Source organism: Fusarium verticillioides, chromosome 3 (genome assembly GCF_000149555.1).
Source record: "Fusarium verticillioides 7600 chromosome 3, whole genome shotgun sequence".
Classification (NCBI taxonomy): Eukaryota; Fungi; Ascomycota; class Sordariomycetes; order Hypocreales; family Nectriaceae; genus Fusarium; species Fusarium verticillioides.
In genome coordinates, this window is record NC_031677.1 from 331,906 (window position 1) to 351,366 (window position 19,461).

At 48.6% G+C, this 19,461-nt stretch overlaps 8 protein-coding genes across 9 annotated transcripts; 3 read left to right on the forward strand and 5 right to left on the reverse strand.

Moving 5' to 3' along the window:
- Nucleotides 1-117: 117 nt before the first annotated feature.
- Nucleotides 118-5,158, reverse strand: FVEG_17330 (hypothetical protein; the record flags this gene model as incomplete). The annotated part of the gene is made up of 16 exons (XM_018906586.1): nucleotides 118-311; nucleotides 371-617; nucleotides 679-1,312; nucleotides 1,380-1,520; nucleotides 1,591-1,910; nucleotides 1,966-2,747; nucleotides 2,798-3,045; nucleotides 3,099-3,146; nucleotides 3,208-3,223; nucleotides 3,273-3,385; nucleotides 3,445-3,568; nucleotides 3,603-3,661; nucleotides 3,722-3,791; nucleotides 3,842-4,293; nucleotides 4,343-4,791; nucleotides 4,850-5,158. 16 exons carry the CDS (start codon nucleotides 5,156-5,158, stop codon nucleotides 118-120), a joined length of 4,206 nt encoding a protein of 1,401 aa, XP_018760680.1.
- A 2,556-nt stretch (nucleotides 5,159-7,714) lies between these two features.
- On the forward strand, nucleotides 7,715-9,488 carry FVEG_12698 (hypothetical protein; the record flags this gene model as incomplete). The annotated part of the gene is made up of 3 exons (XM_018902042.1): nucleotides 7,715-8,090; nucleotides 8,144-9,057; nucleotides 9,114-9,488. 3 exons carry the CDS (start codon nucleotides 7,715-7,717, stop codon nucleotides 9,399-9,401), a joined length of 1,578 nt encoding a protein of 525 aa, XP_018760679.1. The 3' UTR covers nucleotides 9,402-9,488.
- On the reverse strand, nucleotides 9,451-10,481 carry FVEG_12697 (hypothetical protein). The gene has a single exon (XM_018902041.1). It carries the CDS (start codon nucleotides 10,413-10,415, stop codon nucleotides 9,591-9,593), a length of 825 nt encoding a protein of 274 aa, XP_018760678.1. The 5' UTR covers nucleotides 10,416-10,481; the 3' UTR covers nucleotides 9,451-9,590.
- A 791-nt stretch (nucleotides 10,482-11,272) lies between these two features.
- FVEG_12696 (hypothetical protein) lies at nucleotides 11,273-13,373 on the forward strand (the record flags this gene model as incomplete). Its single annotated transcript, XM_018902040.1, has 11 exons — nucleotides 11,273-11,353; nucleotides 11,417-11,483; nucleotides 11,540-11,613; nucleotides 11,673-11,759; nucleotides 11,816-11,907; nucleotides 11,969-12,147; nucleotides 12,206-12,502; nucleotides 12,558-12,571; nucleotides 12,630-13,033; nucleotides 13,085-13,214; nucleotides 13,284-13,373. 11 exons carry the CDS (start codon nucleotides 11,273-11,275, stop codon nucleotides 13,371-13,373), a joined length of 1,515 nt encoding a protein of 504 aa, XP_018760677.1.
- Nucleotides 13,374-14,066: 693 nt separating this feature from the next.
- On the reverse strand, nucleotides 14,067-14,315 carry FVEG_12695 (hypothetical protein; the record flags this gene model as incomplete). Its single annotated transcript, XM_018902039.1, has 1 exon — nucleotides 14,067-14,315. The coding sequence occupies one exon, from the start codon at nucleotides 14,313-14,315 to the stop codon at nucleotides 14,067-14,069; it is 249 nt and encodes an 82-aa protein (XP_018760676.1).
- A 346-nt stretch (nucleotides 14,316-14,661) lies between these two features.
- On the reverse strand, nucleotides 14,662-15,751 carry FVEG_17329 (hypothetical protein; the record flags this gene model as incomplete). The annotated part of the gene is made up of 1 exon (XM_018906585.1): nucleotides 14,662-15,751. The coding sequence occupies exon 1, from the start codon at nucleotides 15,661-15,663 to the stop codon at nucleotides 14,662-14,664; it is 1,002 nt and encodes a 333-aa protein (XP_018760675.1). The 5' UTR covers nucleotides 15,664-15,751.
- A 623-nt stretch (nucleotides 15,752-16,374) lies between these two features.
- FVEG_12694 (hypothetical protein) lies at nucleotides 16,375-18,304 on the forward strand (the record flags this gene model as incomplete). The annotated part of the gene is made up of 3 exons (XM_018902038.1): nucleotides 16,375-17,253; nucleotides 17,279-17,529; nucleotides 17,576-18,304. The coding sequence occupies 3 exons, from the start codon at nucleotides 16,375-16,377 to the stop codon at nucleotides 18,144-18,146; spliced, it is 1,701 nt and encodes a 566-aa protein (XP_018760674.1). The 3' UTR covers nucleotides 18,147-18,304.
- Nucleotides 18,114-19,176, reverse strand: FVEG_12693 (rab family, other). 2 transcript variants are annotated; one of them, XM_018902037.1, is made up of 6 exons: nucleotides 19,092-19,153; nucleotides 19,030-19,042; nucleotides 18,589-18,975; nucleotides 18,457-18,537; nucleotides 18,300-18,393; nucleotides 18,169-18,228 (listed from the first exon to the last, which is right to left on the reverse strand). In XM_018902037.1, exons 1-5 carry the CDS (start codon nucleotides 19,110-19,112, stop codon nucleotides 18,362-18,364), a joined length of 534 nt encoding a protein of 177 aa, XP_018760673.1. In that variant the 5' UTR covers nucleotides 19,113-19,153; the 3' UTR covers nucleotides 18,169-18,228; nucleotides 18,300-18,361. The 2 variants fall into 2 exon arrangements, with proteins under 2 accessions (XP_018760672.1, XP_018760673.1); XM_018902036.1 differs by having other exon boundaries at nucleotides 18,114-18,393; nucleotides 19,092-19,176.
- Nucleotides 19,177-19,461: the final 285 nt, after the last annotated feature.

The following is a 19,461-nucleotide window of genomic DNA, read 5'->3' on the forward strand; positions in this document are numbered from 1 at the left end:
TCTGAGCTATTTTATATATCCAATCAATCCCTCTACCCGCCCCCATCATGAAACTAAACAAGACGGATAAGACCTTTGCCGGCCTCCCTGAGCTGAACAAATTGCGCGTTATCCCACTCAAGCGACAATGTCGTTCTGATAAGGCCATTCCCCTCCTGGTAAGCTGAGTTTCCTGCAGTTGATGGCAAGCATATGGGCGACACAAAATGGTACAAGGTTTCCTGCAGTCTTCTCACTCGTGCAAAACTGAACTTCCCCAGACAGGTGATCTTGGTACTTGTCGAAGTTGTACACGTCGTTGAGATTGCACACTATTACTTAGTCAGCGAGATGACATGAGATATGAGATATCGCCATGATCAACACATACCTGGAACGTTGAAGTAGGTTAAGTACTTGGAGCGGTCGCCTTCAGGCTGTGTAGAAGCCTCAGTGAAGAGCTCTCCTAGGTTGTCAATTCCACGGGGAATAAAGCGGTCAGCTCGGTTTTGTGTCCTCTCTGCAGCATTGATTACAGTAGCGTGATCCAGCTTGTACTCCTTCAGTGATTCCTCGTCCGATCCGATATCTGGCCAGTTTCTGGCATCACCTTGCTCATCCTTGATGATCTGCTTGGCCTATCAACAAGATGTTAGAGATTTTACTTTGATAAGCCTGCCATAGAACCTTGGAACTTACAATGAGATAGTTGTGGCCGTTGATACAGGCGACGAACTTGTCCAAGCCGTGCTTGTCACCACCAAAGCATGGGTTGAATCCCCATTTAGCCAAGTCGTGATCTTTGGACCATTTGAAGATGGCGACCTCTCCGGTATTCCACATCTCACTGATCATAGCAGCCTCAATCATGGATTGAACCCTTCCGCTATCCCATATGGCTTCCGAGTCAGCCTGCGCAATATCCTGGTTGGCCCAGATACCGGATTCAATAGCGCGAGCCAGCTCCGAGCCACGTGCCCTATCATTGTTGGGTGGCGTCTCAACGAAGTAGCGGTTAAATTGCGCTGCCATGGCCTTTCTTGTCCACTCAACCATATCGCCAAGGGCCTTATCCAAGCTCGCAAATGACTTGAACTGCGGGCTCGGCTCAGTCGAATCTGCTCCAAACGAGGCAGCGCCAGCGCCAATGGTCAAGACACCTGCAACAAAGTTGACACTATTTCCAAGCATTCCAGGGGCGATACCACCTATTGTGGTGAACATGCCAGCCACGATAGTGAGCCACGCAGCCGGGTTAGCAAGCGCATCCTCGGCCGATACAGGCAAGAATTTGTCGGCAATAGCGCCTGATGACTTGGATGCAGAGTCCACGCTGGAGCATAGTTAAAGTTATTAGTAAATAAGTTTGTCAAGGGTGTAGTGAAGGAACTTGGTCTTACCCATCCTTGACTGCCTTGTACCATTTTTGCTGGAACAGGGCAAAGTTTCCCATGGCCCAAAGGGCAAAGGCTCTTTCCTGGTGTTTCGAACAATCGTCTGCCTCCTCAAGAGGATTGACAAAGTCACAAGAGTCGCTGATTCTGTTGGTTTTTTTTTGTGTTAGTAAGTATCTTGCTTATTTGTCAGAGGAAGGATAGAGTCACGACTCACGCTCGACAGGATGTATGCCAGTTGAAGGTACGATCGCGATTGAAAACATCGTATTCGGCAATGATACGTGGGACGCCTTTCGCTTCATCGTTGGGCCAGCTGTTCTCGGCCGCGCTGTAAAGATCGGTTCTCTGCCTTAGCCAGGTACCGACACCATGTTCGCGCCAGAGACTAGTAGTCCACTTGGCTCCGTTACCTTTGCCACAGAACCAGTCACCTTCGGGGTCTGGAGAAAGCTCGGGGGGCCTGTATGTGGGGAGGTCTGTATCTCTCTCATCATCATCTCCTCCTGCGGGGCATACGTTGAACGAGATGTGAGCCTGCAGCGCAAGGCCAGTAAGTATAGTCCATTTATAAATAGAGCAGGGGGCTTACGTGTGCATTGGTGGCCTTGGCGTAGACCATATCAGCGCGACCTTGGTTGTTCAGTCGTGGGTAGTGAGTATCTGGTCCCCGGACCGATCCACGGAACAACCTCTCAGGCCGATCCCATTTGATGATGCTACCCGAGTTTCCAGGTCGCTCAGCCTCAGAGACAACCCTGTCAAAATACCAGACTTGGGTGTCGCCACTGAACTTGTCTTTATGGATCAAGTCGGCTTTGCCGTCACCGTTAATATCTGCAAACTGAAAGTTGGCCCGGTCTAGGTCTTCCGTGTACTTGATCTGCCCCGAAGGCTTTGCAACACCGTCCTTACCTCGGAGCCAGGCCCAGGCTTGGCCACTTGGCGCCATACAGATGTAATCCGTTCTACCAGAGCCCGTCAGATCGGCAAAGTGGTGAGCGTTGTCAAAAGGTAGTCGTCCAAAGCCTTGAGTGCACCATTCCCTGCCAGGCGGATTGGGGATAAGCTGTGCATCCCAGTTATGCTTTCCGTCGTTGTAACGACTGTACCAAACCTTGAGTGCACCAGTCTTGAGGTCAGTCACGCCTATGATGTCGTCTTTACCATCTCCGTCCCAATCAGCCAAGTGCAATGCCCGGCGCGGGAGCCCTGTACGGACCATAGATGGCGTTCCCCAAGCGTTAGTTTCGTAAAAGTCGTGTTTGCTCCGCGTATTCTTGTTCACAAACACATTGACTTCTCCGTGCATGGAGATCCAAACGTAGTCGTCTACGCCGGAACCAGTTGTGTCGCCCCAGAAGATACCATCACCTTTTAGACAGTTAACATGGGCCAACATGTCGGCTTCAGGAATGACAAACCTTTTTGTGAAGTACCCCCCTCTCCCTGGTTCTCCCAAACCTGGTAAGTGATTCGACACGTTACACCTCCATTGCAAAGCAAACCCTCGCGCTGCCAGTTGACATAAGAAGGGCGTCCGCTAAATATTCGGCCCCATTTGATGAACTCGCGGTCTTCACCAATGTTAAAGCCACGGCCAGGATGCGTTATTCCGGCCTCTCTCCAGAATGGTTTCATACCCTTGCCGTCTCCTCGTTGGTTGATGAATCTGTCCATTCGAGTCAGCATGTGCGTATCACATACCCTCAGTAGTCTACTTACGTCTTGACTTGGCCCTCCTTGCTCATCCATGTCCAGTCATAGCGGCCGCTGTATTATTGTCAGTATGTGTTCCAAGGCTGATACACTAAGAGGTGGCGTCCAAACATACTCCCCGTTCATATCGACTTCATTATGTTAGCTTCAGTTGATAGTATTGAGGGAAGAAATACTAACCAAGTTGTACGCCTCGCATATCTCCTGTGTTCTGGGACGCAAAGATATGTGATCCCTGACCCATGTCTTGCCAGTAAGCAGCCTTGTCTCCAATACCTCCATTGCGCCAACAACTGAAACCGGTCAGATCAGACGTCTTTGGTATCAGATGATAGCATATGACATGACTCACTGAATATTGCCAGCATTCGAGATAACACAGTAGTCTAAGCGACCGTCACCGTCCATATCTCCCAGGCGTACTCGATCGCGACCGAGGCCCATCTCCTGCGGCTTGTACTGCACCAACGGATTAGCTTGTGATGCTTCAATACCATGGTTTGAAATGACTTGCAAGGCCGACGTTCTGAAATGTAGGCGGGTTTCCACCCTTATTAATGGAGACGTATCTAAAGTTCATCATTAACTCCACGATGACTGCTAATAGATGGTGCATTTTGTAAGCTTACAACTCTCCGTTGGTCTGAATACAAATGAAATCATCCAAACCATCACCGTTAACATCACCCCATCTGATATCTGATATCACCTGTCAGTATGTTAGAATGGAGCAGGGTTAATGTACTCACGAGCGTTGGAACAGCTCATTTTCGGATCGATTGAGAACCCGTCATTGAACTCTCCGTTCCCATTGTTTAAATAGACAGTGAATCTACGATCCGACTTGTCTGAGGGTGCAAGGATCAGCTCATCCCGCTCATCGCCCTTGGGTGAGCCCTTCAGGTTGACGAGCTGGGCAAACCACATATCAGATGTCTTGGTCATGTCCTTGTCGGGCCCACCGCCGATTGTATTGGTAAAGGACCCCTTGCGGTCGTCGCGAAGCTGAGATTTGTGCCGGTAGGTGCCGTCGTCGCGAATCGCTGGGTCGCTGGCAAAGAGAATCTGCCGACCGCTTCTGGGGTCCGACGCGCCGCTTCCAAACTTCTTACGGCAAGTTCTAGAGCTCTCGCCATCCTTGAAGAGACTGCTCTGCTTGGGTTCTTTAATCCAACCTCGGTCGTTGGCAACACCGATGGCCCTGTCACATCAGTCTAAGTGGTGACAGAAGTGTAAAATGATATACTAACCAGACCCAGGCGGCTGCCATCTTTCTCTCACCATAAATGGTTGGATGTGTCCCGTCGTGGATATCTCCAATGCTCAACCATGGCTGCATTTCAGCCAAGACGACTTTAAACTGCGGATTCGACTCCTCCTTGCCATCCTCTCGTAAGGGAACGAACTGACGATAGACTGTCCGGTACTGTTTGTTAATCTTTTCCACGTAGTCTGCATTCGAACCCTTTGGCAGTAGAGTAGAAAGAACCACGACAGCTTGGGGGACCTCTGCAAAGATCCCTTCTATGAGCTCCTTCATCTGAAGGCCCGTTCGTCCGGCATCGACGTCAGACTTGCGGTCGTTGGCATCATTCGTTCCTGCGTTAACTAGTACCACGTTGGGTAACCATGTTGCGGCAGACTCTCGTCCACGCTTCGCAATGTCTTGGACAACCTGGCCTGAGACGCCTTCGTGATCCTGCCATCCAAGTTAGTTGTTTGTGTCTTTTTTGGAACTTCCCTTGCTAGTAACTCACATTGTCTGACATACTACCCGAGTTACGGTTACCAACCATGTTCACTTTCCATCCTTGTTCGACAAGCTTGTCACGGGTAAACTTTCTGAACCCGTTTTTGCTGGCGTCTTGGGAGTAATCTCCGGCCACGATAGATGCTCCTAAGGGTAATATCCGTAGAAAGAAGTCGCCGGGGTTTGCTCGAGCAGAAATGGTGGAGTTATACTCAAATATCTCTGGCGCATCTTGGGCTAGAGGTGGCCAAGGAAGGGCTACTGCAGGCAGGACAGTCGAGAACAATAGCCCAGTCAGTATCTGGGGTAAAAACATGACTGGGGAGAGGTAAACGTAGACTCAAGAAAACTTGCTTGCCTAGAAAGAATGATAGGCGTAGATATTAATGAGGTCAGAAATGAGTAGTGAAACAGGCGAGTGCGGACGTCTTATACCAAGTAATCTCATGGTTCATGCAATCATCCTCGCTATATTTCTCTCGCAAGTTGGCTTCTCGTAACTTGGTTCGTGATTGGTTAGGTAAACGATCGCCGATGTCCATTAAAAATTGGCCTAGAATAAAATCATCTTTAGTTCCCCTGCATACCGCGCCACTCTTGGCGTAAGCGATGCGTAGTCATATAGTGTGCTGCGCTTTTGTGCACAGAGAGTAAAGGAGGATGGTCTTTTAATGAGATGTATCTCATCAGGGCTCTTTGTTTAGATACTGTCTCAATCATGGACACGGCTGTAAGTCATCATAGACTTTAGTGGTCACTATTTGTTGCATGTTAACAAACAAGTAATGCCAACAGAGCCTCTGAATAGGAATCAGATAAAAGCACAGGACAGAAAAGGCTAAAAGGCTATGGTTTAAAAATAAAGCATACCACTGAGTATCGCAAACAGGGCTATCTTTTGCTAATTACTGTAGTGAGCAGGATTGATGTACTTGACTGAAGAATGATCCGCTAATGCCGCAGGCCAAAGCAGGCAGGTGATTTTCTCACATCATGTCCCTGGTAAGCTTGAAGGATTTGGGGCTGGTAGTGCTTCCTTGGAGTTAAAAACCATATAAAATGCGTTAGTCTTGGCAAGAAAATTCTCCAAAGTTCTAGACTTGAGGATTCTGTAGGCTAAGATGAATGGTGAGAGCCTCTTAATTTTGTAGTCCATAATTGGTCGCGCTACGAGTGTGACGGGTCTAGGGCGCTCCTAATGTCACCCGCTCGACTCGGATTTATGCTAGGATATAAGCCACGAGCTAGGAGAAATGGCTCAAATGAGATACCGCAGCAGAAACATCAATCAATGGACGGAACAAATTGTCTGCCAAGAGAAGTAAGCAGGCCGCAGCTCAAGATGGATCGTCTACCCTGCGAGATAACTCAGATTGCAATTGAGTTAAGTAAATGACAAGAGGCATGTCTAATTCGGATTAGAAAAAGTCCGACAATTCGCTTTTAGCATAGATACTTTATTCACTTAGAGTATCTTTATATAATTAAATTCCGGTGCTCTAATTATTGCAAGATATAGTTGTGCTTTTCAATCTTATCATCTAAAGTCCGAGGATTGTTCAATGGGCGGAATCTAAGCCACGATGTGGCTTTGCGGGACGTTGTGGCTGGCGAATCTTGAAGAGGATGGGAGGGCGGCTTCGATGATTATAAGATGATTAAGAAAAGCCTCTGGATAATGAAACTTTACTTCGCGCAAGAGACAACATCTTCGGGGGTATTGGCCAAGTGTATCTCAAAGCTTTGCCGATGCTTAGGTGATTTATTTGACAAAGGATAAGGTCTTGAATAAAATCATGGGCTTGGCCTTTTGAGCTTGTTTGCAGCAGTTTGGGGTCGAGGAGGTTCTCTTAAGAACAGATATTTCACCAAGAGAAGCAAAAGACTCAACATCCCCTTTCATTATCCACGTATGCCATTAACCCTTTCTTGTCCAGTATGGTCGAATATCCGTACCTCACTGGAGCAGTAGTCAGAGATATCTCTTACAGGGTAAAAGACCCCTAAATCGCGGAGTGGGCTTAATTCAGCCAATCAGCGAGCGCTATGCTTCTTCGTCGACAGATATCAGATAACGACCAGTGGGTACGGTCTGTAAACTTTAGCCTAGGTATTTGTAGTACAGCACTAAGCTTCTTGTAGCAAGAATCTTTTCATAAGGATTAAGCTAAGACCTTGTGAATCTAGCTATGGCTGATATGATAACGAACGGCAGAGAGGGGCTCCCATGCACATTGCTAAGATCAGAGCTTCCCCAGGTTCGTAACATCCCCGCGCAAGCTCATCCTGACCCTACGGCGTTGTTCCAGCACCAAGACCGCCCGACCAGGATAGAGTGTGCAACCAAGGTTAGAAGAATGCTGTTGATAGGTTGTAATGATTTAACTAATCGAGGATCCTTCCAGCGAATGCGAACCTGAAGTCGGCAGCGATGGATCAAGAGCCATATGAGTACAGATTGAAGCGGACAAGACAGGCATGTGCCAATTGCAGGTATGAAGCATGCAGTGCCTCCCCTTATTCCCTCCCAGAATTAGTTGGAGAAACTGACTATCGTCAAGGCGCAAAAAGGTCCGCTGCTCTGGCGAGCGTCCGACATGCACATACTGCGCACGCCTCCAGCAGGAATGCCTCTATGAAGAAGCACCCAAAAGCGAGGATCAAAATGGCTCAAACAGGGTCCTGCGCCCATTGGTGATGGCGGGAACAAAGGAGGAAGGAGCATTATCTTCACTTTCTCTCGAGTCCCGAATAACTTCGCTTGAAACGAGTGTGCAAAGGCAAGGCTTTTGAGATCGTGTACACATAACTTTTCCACCAGCTAACCAAGCAATTGAGTAGTCTCATCAGTCTTCTCACCAATGAACGTGGCATGGCAGACGGAAAAAACCCCCGCCTGGGCCACAAAGAGAATACTGCTGGAGATGCCAAGTGGCTGTCTGTCACGCCCGACATGACGCTTTCTGCTGCGGCAGACTTGTACTTTCAGTTCTGCCACAATCAACCATACTCCCTCTTTCATGAGGAAAGCTTTCGCCGTCGCTTGGTAGCCCAGACGCTCCCCGACTACCTTAGCCTCGCCTTGTTGGCCACAGCGAGTCGATTTTCTCACTCCAGTAGACCGTTGCTACTCTGTGCAGACCAGGCGTGGGAGCTTGCCATGAAGCGCTCGACAGCCAACATTGACGCCGCAGAGAGTCTCACGATTGCCCAAACGATTCACCTTCTTTGTGTCATTGACTACTCCGGTATGCGATCCTCCTTTAGTAGCCGTATTATCAGTAGAACTGATCTCTCCGAGATGGCCGATGTCGCGCTGCATGGATTAAGCTTGGATTGGCTGTCCGCATAGCGCAGTGCTACCGATTCAACACCGAGCCCGATCACCGTCTTCGCCCTGAAGTTCAGGAAGAATACCGACGCACATTCTGGTCTATCTACCTGCTTGACAGGCTGATGTCCTGCGGGCGAGAAAGACCACCTGCGCTTCAAGACAAGGATTGCCTATTACGTCTTCCGTCCAGCGAACAGGCTTTCCGAGACGGCAGTGAGAATCGGGGACCAGTACTTGAACAACTCACGGGAGACGCGCCAGCGGTTACTGAGCTTCCTGAGCACAGCCATTTCTCTGTGATCATCTTGATGGCAGCGACGCTGATACGTGTAGTGAATTACGTACTGCGAGAGGATTCGCGACTTCACGATGATGTTCCCTGGTCTGCTGCTTCACAGTACTCAGCGCTCGAGTCAACCCTGTGGCGGCTGGAACTCAACTACGGATTACTAGATCCATTGAATGCTGTATGGGAGCAAACACTGACTTCAGGTGGCGTGGTAGACCCACGAGCCGCTGGGCCTCTGATATATGGCCGCGCTTTGTTCCATCTTGCGGGGTGTCTGCTGCATCATCCTTTCCTCCTCCAGCACCGATTAGCAGAGTCAGCCAGCAGAACACCTCCAGGATTCCTGAGTAAAGCCTGGACGTCAGCTAGAAGCCACGCCACTGCAATCACCATGTTGCAAGAGACGGAAAATCTTGGTTGCGTCACAGTTTCTTGCTTCAGAGGGTATTGCGCCATGGTCGCCGGTTCAATACACCTTCTTTTTGCGTCGGACAGTAACGATGAGATACGCGAGGCGTCGGTCCGACGATACGAGGAGTGTCGAGGCTTACTGCTGAAGCTGTGCCGTTATTGGGAGAGTTCGAGGCTAATGGTGAGTTTCCCTCTGCATATTGCTTCCGCTAGGTCTAGACCATTGACAGGTGGTAGTTCATGAAGCTTGAGCGTCTGTATGAGAATAGAGGCCGTTATCGCCAATTCTTTGAGTACACACTAGCTCTGGGAGAGAAGCCCAGACTCGCAGCGTTCTGGGATAGTATGGACAACTGGGTTCCATCAAGCCGATCTCCGAGCCCCGAACATGGCCCTCCTGAGCCAGTACAGCCTATTCATTTCCCCACGTCTATGGACTTTTTCGATCTCGCGCCGGCAGATCCTTGGGGAAACGGAAACTCAATATTCGAAATGGACCTTGCGGGCGGTAATAGTTTCATGTGAATTGACCATATAAAAGACGGTACACCGCATATTTCAGGACATAAGCAGATGGTTGAAATGATGTAAATTACATTCTATATTGCTGGTATCTTTTCCAAATATAGTATCTCTAAACTATGTCCCGACCCTTTGCAATATGACTCGCAGGCATTCATGTGCATAAGAATGACGCCTAGAGGTCCCGGCGCTCTAGCTAACAGACTTGTCGCTCGTGAGAACATAGTAAGTTTTTACAAAAGGCGCCTCAGATGTCCATGTAACCTTCAGACCAGAGGGCAGTGCAATTACATCTCCGCCTTGAAACTTGAGCGTCTTGCCAGTGTCATGCTCGGTAATGGTGACCAACCCTTCAAGAAGCATGATGGTTTCATCGCCGAGGGGTGCACTGTATTCAAAGGAGGCAGAACCATCGGGGTTACACCCGGGCATTCCGCGGCCTGTTCTCCAAAGTCCGACCTCAAGACTTCCTGTTGAGCCCGTATCTCTGATGAGGTGAAACTCGCCAGCTCGCTGTTTGCCCTTGCCTGGCTCGTCCCAAGCGTAAGAAGTCCAAGCTTGTGGGTTGTCGTTAATGTTGCCAATTATGAGATCTTCCTTGGCGGTTCCAGGTGTAGGTCCGTCCCACATAACCCAAAACTTCTTCAGAAAAGGGGCATTGGTGTGCCACGAAAGTTGGACATATTTTGGATGGCAGATAATGTCGCCTGCGTTAAGCTTATACTTCTTGCCGGTGGATTTGATGGTGACCTCTGTTGACCCCTCCAGCAGCAGCATAGTTTCATCGCCGAGGGGAGCTGAATACACGACGTCGCAGGTGCCGTCTTCATTGCAGCCCGCGATTCCTGGACCTGTGCGCCACAGGCCTGCACTCAGAGATCCAGACGTTCCTCCGCTTCGAATAACGACGACCTCTCCCTTGGACTGCTGTCCAAACACTGGATCTTCCCAGTCAAAGGGGACCCAGGTCCCAGTTGTGCTACGGGAGCCATGCTCAAGCTGATGAACGGAGCCCATGTTGGGAATCTTGTGTTTTGCAATTGCGGCAAGGTCAAAGGGAACGATGTATCTAGAAGACAGTGAATGTGACTATTATGACAATTATCAATTGACCTGTGGCATCTTGTCTTCCTTAATAGCCCCAAGGCTATCATAACTCTGCAGCTTATCTTCATCTCTCCGATTAGCATATCATTCTCAGATACCCAGACTTCGGAGGTGTGAGTGGGGACGGCCCGAGGTAAGAACTGTAGGGGTACCAAAGAACCACTAAGTCGACTTAGTGGCTGCTAGAGTGTGGAGCTATACTTAACCGAGCCTTATCTACAGGGCAAACAAAAGGGAAATCATATCAGAGATACACCGTACCAGATAAGTAACATCTCTCAGTACCGACATCAGTCAGACCTCTCCGAGGCACTACGAAGTGGTATGCGGAGATGGAGCTGGCTCTCATTGTCCGGGCCGTGTCCCACCATTGCTTCCGAGACTAAGTAACCTTGCTATGGTTTCCTCGAATAGCAGCTCAAAACACTATCTTATCGTCCAAGACTGCGAGCTTTTCGTGAATGTAGATCAGCCATATCAGTAGAGTGAAGATGCGCGCAAACGGCAATTATACTCTTGATACTGATCTTGGGAAATTAGCAACCTTCAAAAAGAGACTTATGGACAGATAAAGGACACCGAAGCATCACCGAGTAGAGGGAGCTGATAACAGTAATATTTGGGCAGCGGACTGTCATCTATATAGACCAGAGCAGTTCTGCAGGGTCGATACAAATCACAGACTTGGCCTCATACCACTCTGGATCAGCTTTATAACACCATTTACCTACCTTAGTCACACTTACATACGATTATCTTCGACCGCCATGACAGACCACGAGGTGCAAGGAGTGTTGGGCATGCAGCACTCCGAGAAGCGACAATGGAGACCCTATCTGCTTGTTGTTGTTAGTATCATGCTTTCGAGATATGTCTCCATGGCCTTTTTATGACTGACTTTGTTCTACTAGATGTTCAGCATTAGCCTTGGAGCCATGTCGTTTGGGTATTCCTCTGGTGTTATTGGAGCAACCGTTGGTAAGAAACCCCAGATACATATAGCCTGCCTGGCTCATGTTGTTGATTCTTTGCAGCGCAACCCTCTTTCGTCGAGTATTTCGAACTTGCGACTAGATCCAACACAACTAGTCTTATCTCAGCTATGAATGTGAGAAACCCTCGGCTCCGTGTCCCAAATTATACACTGACAGAGACTTTGACTTCCAGTCACTCTTCTTTGCTGGCGCAACCATCTTCATCTTGACAGTTCCCTTCTTTGCGGATAGATGGGGACGAAAGGCAGCCGTGGCAGTGGTGAGTACCATCCTTTCGCTTTCGAAGAGAACATGGCTGACTTTGCATTCATTCAGTCGGCCGCTATCATCATCATAGCAGGGGCTATTCTGGCCGGATCTGTGCACGTCGCGCAATTCATTGTCTTCCGATTTGTATCGGGTGCTGGGTAGGTTTAACTACCTATGAAAAGCTTTTGGCCTAAGAACACGTTCTGACCTGGAAACCAGGACCTATATGATGATCTCGTCAGTGACTCTATGGATGACAGAGATAGCACCTCCCTCGATCCGTGGCATTCTCGTTGGTCTCGTCGGAGCAAGCTTGCTCTTTGGATACGCATCATCGCTTTGGGTGGGCTACGGCTTCTATTTCTTCGAGAGCTCAAATGCATGGAGAGTTCCGTTTGGTAGGTACTAAGAGGACAACCCTTCACTTGACTGGGAGCTGACCTAAGCTTTTTATAGTGTTCCAGGGCTTTCCAGCACTCTTATTGCTTGTTCTTCTCTACTGGCTGCCTGAATCTCCCCGTTGGCTGATGATACAAGGCCGCCATGATCAAGCAAGGGAGAATCTACTAAAGCTTCATACTCCAGAAGAAGTGGATGTCGAATTCTTGCAGATCCGCACACAGGTTGAAATCGACAAGACTCTCCCAAGCTCATACTGGGCCATGTTCACAAATAGAAACTACAGAAAGCGAACCCTTATCGGCATGGGCACCTTTGCCAGTATCCAAACATCTGGAATTCTAGTCATCAACAGTCAGTATCCCAAAATACTTCGCGAAATTACTTACTGACCGCCTACTAATAACAGATTACGGTCCTATGGTCAGAAACTACACCCCCAAAGAACTCAACAACGATTATGAATACTAATCTTGCTTAGATCTACGGCGCACTTGGTTTCGGAGTCGAGACACAGCTCATCTATGCAGCTGCTTGGCTCACCTTAGGCTGGGGCGGTGGCTGCCTGGCACTTTTTGTCGTCGACAAGATCCCAAGGCCTAAGTTCATCGGCTATGGCCTCCTTGCCTGTCAAGCATGTCTAATAGTCGAGGCTGCATTGGTGGCCAACTTTGCGGGCTCAGACAACAAGACAGCCCTCCGAGCTTGTGTCGCGATGCTCTTTTTGTTTGTCTTTATCTATGAGTTTTCGTTGGACAGTGCCCAGTTTGTTTACTTGGGTGAACTGTTCCCTACTCATATACGAGCAAAGGGTGTCTCGCTGGGCTGTGGAACACTAGCACTGATGAACGTCATTTGGCTATCTGCTGCACCCACTGCTTTCGCGTAAGTACCTATCACACCCGTAAGCAAAAATACTGAAGCTGACTGCTGCAGCTCGATTGGCTGGAAGTTCTATCTATGCTTTATCATCCCAGGATGCTTTTGTGCCGCTATCATCCTGTACTATCTCCCTGACACACTTGGTTTACCGCTTGAAGAAATCAATGCTATCTTTGAAGACGAGGTGAGTGATATGGTGATTTGGTTCTCCATGTCGAGTAGTCCATATTTCAGAAAGCTAACAGTTGAGCAGTACAGAGATAGCATTGCTGGCATTGAGGAGGGAAATGCAAAGGGGTCTTTCTCAGACAAGAGCCCTAAGGAAGTGGTTAGCAGTGAGTAATGCTAGAGTAATATCTAGCTTATAGGATTATATTTATATAGATAGTTTTGTCAAAACTATTTGTAAATAATTCTAATAATGAGCCTTTTATACTAGTTTCGTATCACTGAGCCAAGAAATGAATACACTAAATATTAAGATCTCTGATCTAATGGTCTGGGTTGCCAAGGTATGAGTAAGAGCATGCAAGTTTCAGCTACTCGCCGAAGATCACTAATAATATGATATGTCAATTAGTCGGTTTGGCGTCTCTTCTTCAACAGTACAAGGCTTTTGAGACACCCAACTTGTCAGCGTAGTCCGGCCACAATTGTCTCTTGACTTGATGTCGAAACTCTTGATCAATGAATCTGTCAAATCACAGAATCTGAAGAGTGCAGCTAGGTGAAATTATCTGTTAACTAGCGCGCTTGAAATTCCTATACATATTCCAGCAGTAAGATTCACCGTGACCGCCTGTTTGAGCATACCTCACGCTTGGGGGAAATCGAGAGATATCTTGTAGCCTTGGCATAAGGGTGAGAGTCGTCGCACACGGCTACCCCAGTTGGTGACGCGCCATGCATATAATGGTTTCTTTTTAAGTTCCCGTATCGAAGACTGTGCTCGCGCTCTTCGGGGCAATGATTCTCATGGATTAGTGTAGATCTGAAGGACATGTCATCGAGTCTGGCTCGAAGTCGTGGATCGGTGCTAACCTCCTAGGTGGTGTATGGGTAAACCAATAGGTGAACAGGTGACGCAGTGGCTTGTAAGGGAGGCATCAGCGCTCGAGGATATGTCAGCGAATGTCGGACGAGCAATTATTGGTCGAGGAGATGCCTTTATCCCGGAAGAAGTATCCGGTAGTATAATGGGCAAGCCGGATTTCAATGTTTCCCTTTGACCCTTTGACCAGACCCCAGTATACAGGGAGCAGCAATATTTCTTACACCACGCCATCTTTATGAAAACATATGGCTTCTTCTGGTAACGCGAGGCCACGCCGTATTGCAGCGGCCGCCATATTCCAGCTTGTGCAACAACAGGCTAGTATACGAAATGCCAGGTTACCGTGATATCAGCGTTGCTCTCTGAGGCGTCTCAAATTATCTTCTTCAACTTGACTAGCAATATTGAAATTTCAATCTCTCTCCTTTCATGAGAACAATAGGGGCCAGAATCCTCTTGATGGGAGAGCCAATCCAGGACTCTTAGTCCTGCGCTGGATCGGTTTTGATCCTCCACGAAGGAAATGACTGAATTAGACATCCCACTTTAGATACTGTATGTTCATAGATATTTGAGACTACTCACCTTCATTCATCTTTGAGATGACAGTCTCCTCCATTCTAATGTCCTCTGGGCGTATTTCACCGAGAACCTGCTTAGCGTATACAGCAGCAGTCATAACTGCATAGCCCTGCCATTTATCATTCTTATGAGAGTCACAATAGTCGCATATTCCGCGAATAACAAGACATGGAAACCCATCCATAAGCCCAGCGGCTTCCATTTCAACACACAAGATATTTGCCTTGGCAAGCTCATCTCGCTTGGTGACGTCTTGCATGAGAGTATTGCCTGAAGCAATGATACCATAGTGGACTGAGACATCCTCTTCTAGAAGTTCTGACCGTGGTGTGCGATCAATGAGATTAGTTGGGGCTGTCACACAAAACTCATGACACGGGTCATTTCTATGCCCGATAGAAGGGGCAAAAAGAAGATCTGGATCGTCTGGACGTCCATACTTGGCCTTCAATCTCGGTTTATTTTCCACGATGGTGTCGACCCTCGCAGCGATCTGATTGCTCTCTGCCTCGAATTGGGACTTGAGCTTAGCTACTGCTGCAAGTAATACCTGAGGTGGTTTGTTGAGCGATCCCCTGTATTGATACCCTTCTTTTGTAGCTCTGCCGAAGTCGTATTGGAAGACACCACTTTGACCGGCCTCAGGTGAGCTGACTACAACATCCCCCAAGCGAATGTCACGCTTTTCAGTAGGGACACCTCCGCCGATCCCGACCATAAGACCAAATCGTATGTTTGGAAAGCTGCGCATCATATCTTTGGCGACAACGGCTGCAGATGAAGTCCCGTACTGACCGTTGGGCAAGACGGCTATAACGACCAAGTGACCCTCGATTTTGCCGAATCTGTACGCATTGTGATCATTTCTGTCTATGCGCTTAGGCGACTCATCCCGTTTATATTCTTGGTCGAACTGTTCCCCCGCTGCGGTGAACTCTGTCGACAGGGCACAAATCCACCCAATTGTATATGCCTTTGGACCGCTCGGATTGGACATTTCGAAGACCCCGACGGTTGCCTTTTCCTGCCGACGGGTATCAATAGTATCGATGAAAGGGTAACAAACGGATTCAATCTTATGATCCTGGGGTTGGGGTAGATGCAGAAGTGCGGGGGCAAAGCCTTGTGGGGCTGTAATCAGACTAGACTGCCTGGGCGACTCTATCGAAAAATGTACAGTACGTCTTGTTCCGGCATTACAAGCCACAATGTCGCAACAGAGACTCAATTGGTGGTATCGTCACAATAGCCGCCGGGCCACCCTAAAGTGCAGCACTTGGCATAAACCGAGTTACGCGAGGCAGACAAGCCCGCAATCGTTTATATGGCGCCTCACCATCATAACATGGACGTTGTGATGCATATCAAGGCTCAAACGTTATCTTTTGCCAACCGAACTTGGCTTGACTGGGCCATTCACCCCAACATCCGCAGACCTTCGAGATAATATTGACCAATACTTCCGAAGATTCTATCCCTCTTTACAAGTAAGGTCCTACTACCCAGTACTTTTTCTGTCACCTTTATTGTCGCCGAGAGTTACACTCCCATCCTCGTTTGATGCCTCGTCAGCCACAGCGACCCGCAAAGCCACAACGTGGCGCGAGCTTTCCTACGCCTCCAATGTTTGATTCTAAACTCTGCTCCATCGGCATTTGCATCCGTATCTGCACCCTGCAACACATCGAGATCGCCAGGACCATCCAAAATGGAAGCCAACTCCTCAGAAATGGTTCGCGAGCTGCACGGCGACTTACAACGCAAATGGAAAGCTCATGGCCCCAGAGTCGAAACTGCCTGGCGCTCATTCAACAAAGCTCAACGCGCGAAATGCATGAAAGCCGGCTCGGCAGATGGAGTTGTCCTCAAGCACTCGTCGGACGTATCGCTAGGCAACGTCTACAAATTCATTCCCGAGTGGAACCTCGTGGACATCACAGCTCCTAACTCAGACTTCCTCCTCGACATTCTCAAGCATCGCGCCACCAAGACCCTTTTTGAACAGTATGCTGAAGGCGTTAGTGGCACGCTTGGTGACCGCCATCTCATCGAGAAGATGGTTCGGGAGAAGAACCTTCGTCACGTCGACCCGTTCAAGCATTCCTATACCTACTTCTACGACGAAAAGTACGGAGAGTCTTTCACGGTCCAGCCCAGGCATCTTGAGGAGGTTATGAAAGGTCTACGCATCGCTGTTGACCATGGCGTTCTCATCCCGCGATCTCTTGGAGAGCTGGTTCTTCAACGACAAATCACTATTCTTCAACTGCTCAATGTGATGATCGAAGATATCCTCGATCAAGGATCACAGACCAGAGCGCGAAGCGGAGCGAAGAAGCAGTCTAAGAATGCACCTCTTTCCGAGTCTGCCTCCAAACAGACAACCGTTAAACTTACGCCCCAGGAAATGGCCGCCATCGCTTCTGACCGAAAGTCCTCCCTCGAGGAGTATTTGTCACTTCTCAGAACCGAGCCTACAGTCCTATGCCCCGGTGTCAACGTCCAGTTCTTCAGCCGTCCTGAGCTTGTGCCTGACGAAAAAGGTCGCTCGCTGCCTGTTCATACCGACAAGTACATCGGACCCGCCGTCTTTGAGACAATCCACCATGCAGTCCAAGGCGCATCCTCTGGAGCGAGAGAAGCTTGACGAGAGGGAGTCCCGGACTCTGCACGACGTTGCTGCCATCGTAGCATTCTTCCAGGATTTTTCTAGAGTGTACTCACTTCCATCGGCGTCACGAAAGAAAGGAAATCTGCTGGTCGCTGGCCTGCAAGAGGTTGATACTGAGCTCAACCAGATCAAGAAGGAAGTTGACCTGCGCGACTATGCTGCACCCATCGACAATCTCCTAGAACCTGGCATGTCTGCTAAAGCACTGGAAGCACTGGATGAGTTTATAGAGGAGAAGACGGGCACAAAGATGGATGACATCTCTTTACCAAGATGAACTAGAGAAGGCATTCCGAAACGTTGAAGAACAGTACCAGCAGGCCAAGAATAAGGCGAATACGGATAGCAAGACGGATTTCGTTCCCATCGACACCGCTCCCGTGGACACAAAGGAAAGAATCGAGACTCGAAGACAGAAGGAAAAGACACGCCCAGAACATTCCTCCGTCTACGCGATTACCCCAATCACAGACTCTGCTGAGGAAAAGGAACCTGGAAAGCCAACACAGCCACTAAAGGTCAGCTCATCGACAGCCGAGGTTTTCGCGACCCTCTTCGACAAGACTCAGTCACGAGGATCCGTCAGCTGGTCATCATTCGAGGCGGCCATGTCCGAACTCGGATTTTCGGTGCTGCCCGGATTTGGATCTGTGTACACGTTCAGACCTTCTGAGGATATGGATATCAAGCGGCCTGTTAGCATTCACCGGCCTCACCAGTCGCAAATCGAGGGCTATTTGACCCTGATTTTGGCGAGACGCCTGAACCGGGCTTTTGGATGGAGTGAGGAGTCATTTGTCACTGAGTAAGAGTGTCTCGTGTCACAAGCATATATCTGGAAGGATACTGTCTATTTTGGGATAGATAGACAAAATGTCGCGATGTCTGCAACTGTATTTCAAATGTTAGAGTTTAGAATGGCTCAAAGGCTCTCCATCTCGTCACAGATTGATCGACATTACCACGCCAAAATAATACAGAAAGATGAGAAACCCAGAGTCATCCCTACATCTCATTTAGATCATCACTTCTCTTGAGAATGCGTCTTATAGACGCCTAGTACATACAACTTGATTAGCAAGTGTCTCCATGAGACGTATCAGAAGGGGCCAGCCATACCGTTTAGAATGGTCTCGAAAGCACGTTCAACTTGACTGTTTTCGCAAGCGGATATTTCGATAAATCGAAGTTTGTTGAGTTCTAGACCCCATCAGTACCCTTGAACATATCAGCAAGGACACATCAACTTACTCGCAAATTTCCTCCCCTCCTCCGTTGTCACAGACCTTCTGCGCTCCAGGTCCGTTTTATTCCCCACGAGCATGATAACGATCCCAGGCTCACCGTGCTTCCGAACCTCTTCCAACCATCGTGCCGCATTCTCAAAGCTCTGACGCCTGGTTATATCGTAGACCACCATTACAGCCACGGCATCATCGTAATATCGTACTGGCGCCCGGTATTTTTCTAGACCAGCTGTGTCCCAGATATTAACTTTGACAGCCTTGGAATTGCAATGCACGATCTTGGTGGTAGGCTTCACGCCAATTGTTGGTTGGGATTCGGGCTGGAATTCATTTTGTGTGAATTGACTTGCGATATTTGACTTTCCAACCGTTGAGTCACCCAGGAGAATTACTGATATCGGTTAGCAACCAGTAATTACTGGGCGATGAGTGCTAGCTATCAAACCTTTCCAACGGTACTGCAAACTGGGTTAGCTTTGGACAACGGTCGAGATGGAACATGCCTACATCGTATGGTATATCGCCCATCCTGAGAAGGTTGAATGGGCTGAGCGTTAGAGATGCTCAGTTGTAAAATTTGAGTGAATGAGTTGACACGGACGTTGACTTACCGCCACTTTTGACAGGGGCGCTGACTAACATTGGTTCCCTCCGTATGGCAGGGGATGTAAGCGAGATCAGAAGCGAGAACGAGAAGAGCGTTACGTTCCGTTTGGCTTTGGCACTGGTTTTATGATCTCGTATAATTAACTTTTAATGTATTGTTCGCAAAACTTTCAGGATCGGTAGTGGATGCAGCCCCCGGGGACCAGTATTGATTCAAACGAGCACTAAGTTACAATATATTTCTTTAAGCGAGGGCTTGTGTAGTCGTCAA

Excerpts from the sequence above, each read along its gene's own strand:
- FVEG_12697 (XM_018902041.1), bottom strand. The coding sequence starts at position 10,415 with ATGGGCTCCGTTCATCAGCTTGAGCATGGCTCCCGTAGCACAACTGGG.
- FVEG_12693 (XM_018902036.1), bottom strand. The coding sequence starts at position 19,112 with ATGGGCGATATACCATACGAT. Across the intron at positions 18,538-18,588 it reads GGAGGGGAGGAAATTTGCGA|AACTCAACAAACTTCGATTT; the intron begins GTAAGTTGATGT and ends GATGGGGTCTAG. Across the intron at positions 18,394-18,456 it reads TTTCGAGACCATTCTAAACG|GCGTCTATAAGACGCATTCT; the intron begins GTATGGCTGGCC and ends TGTATGTACTAG.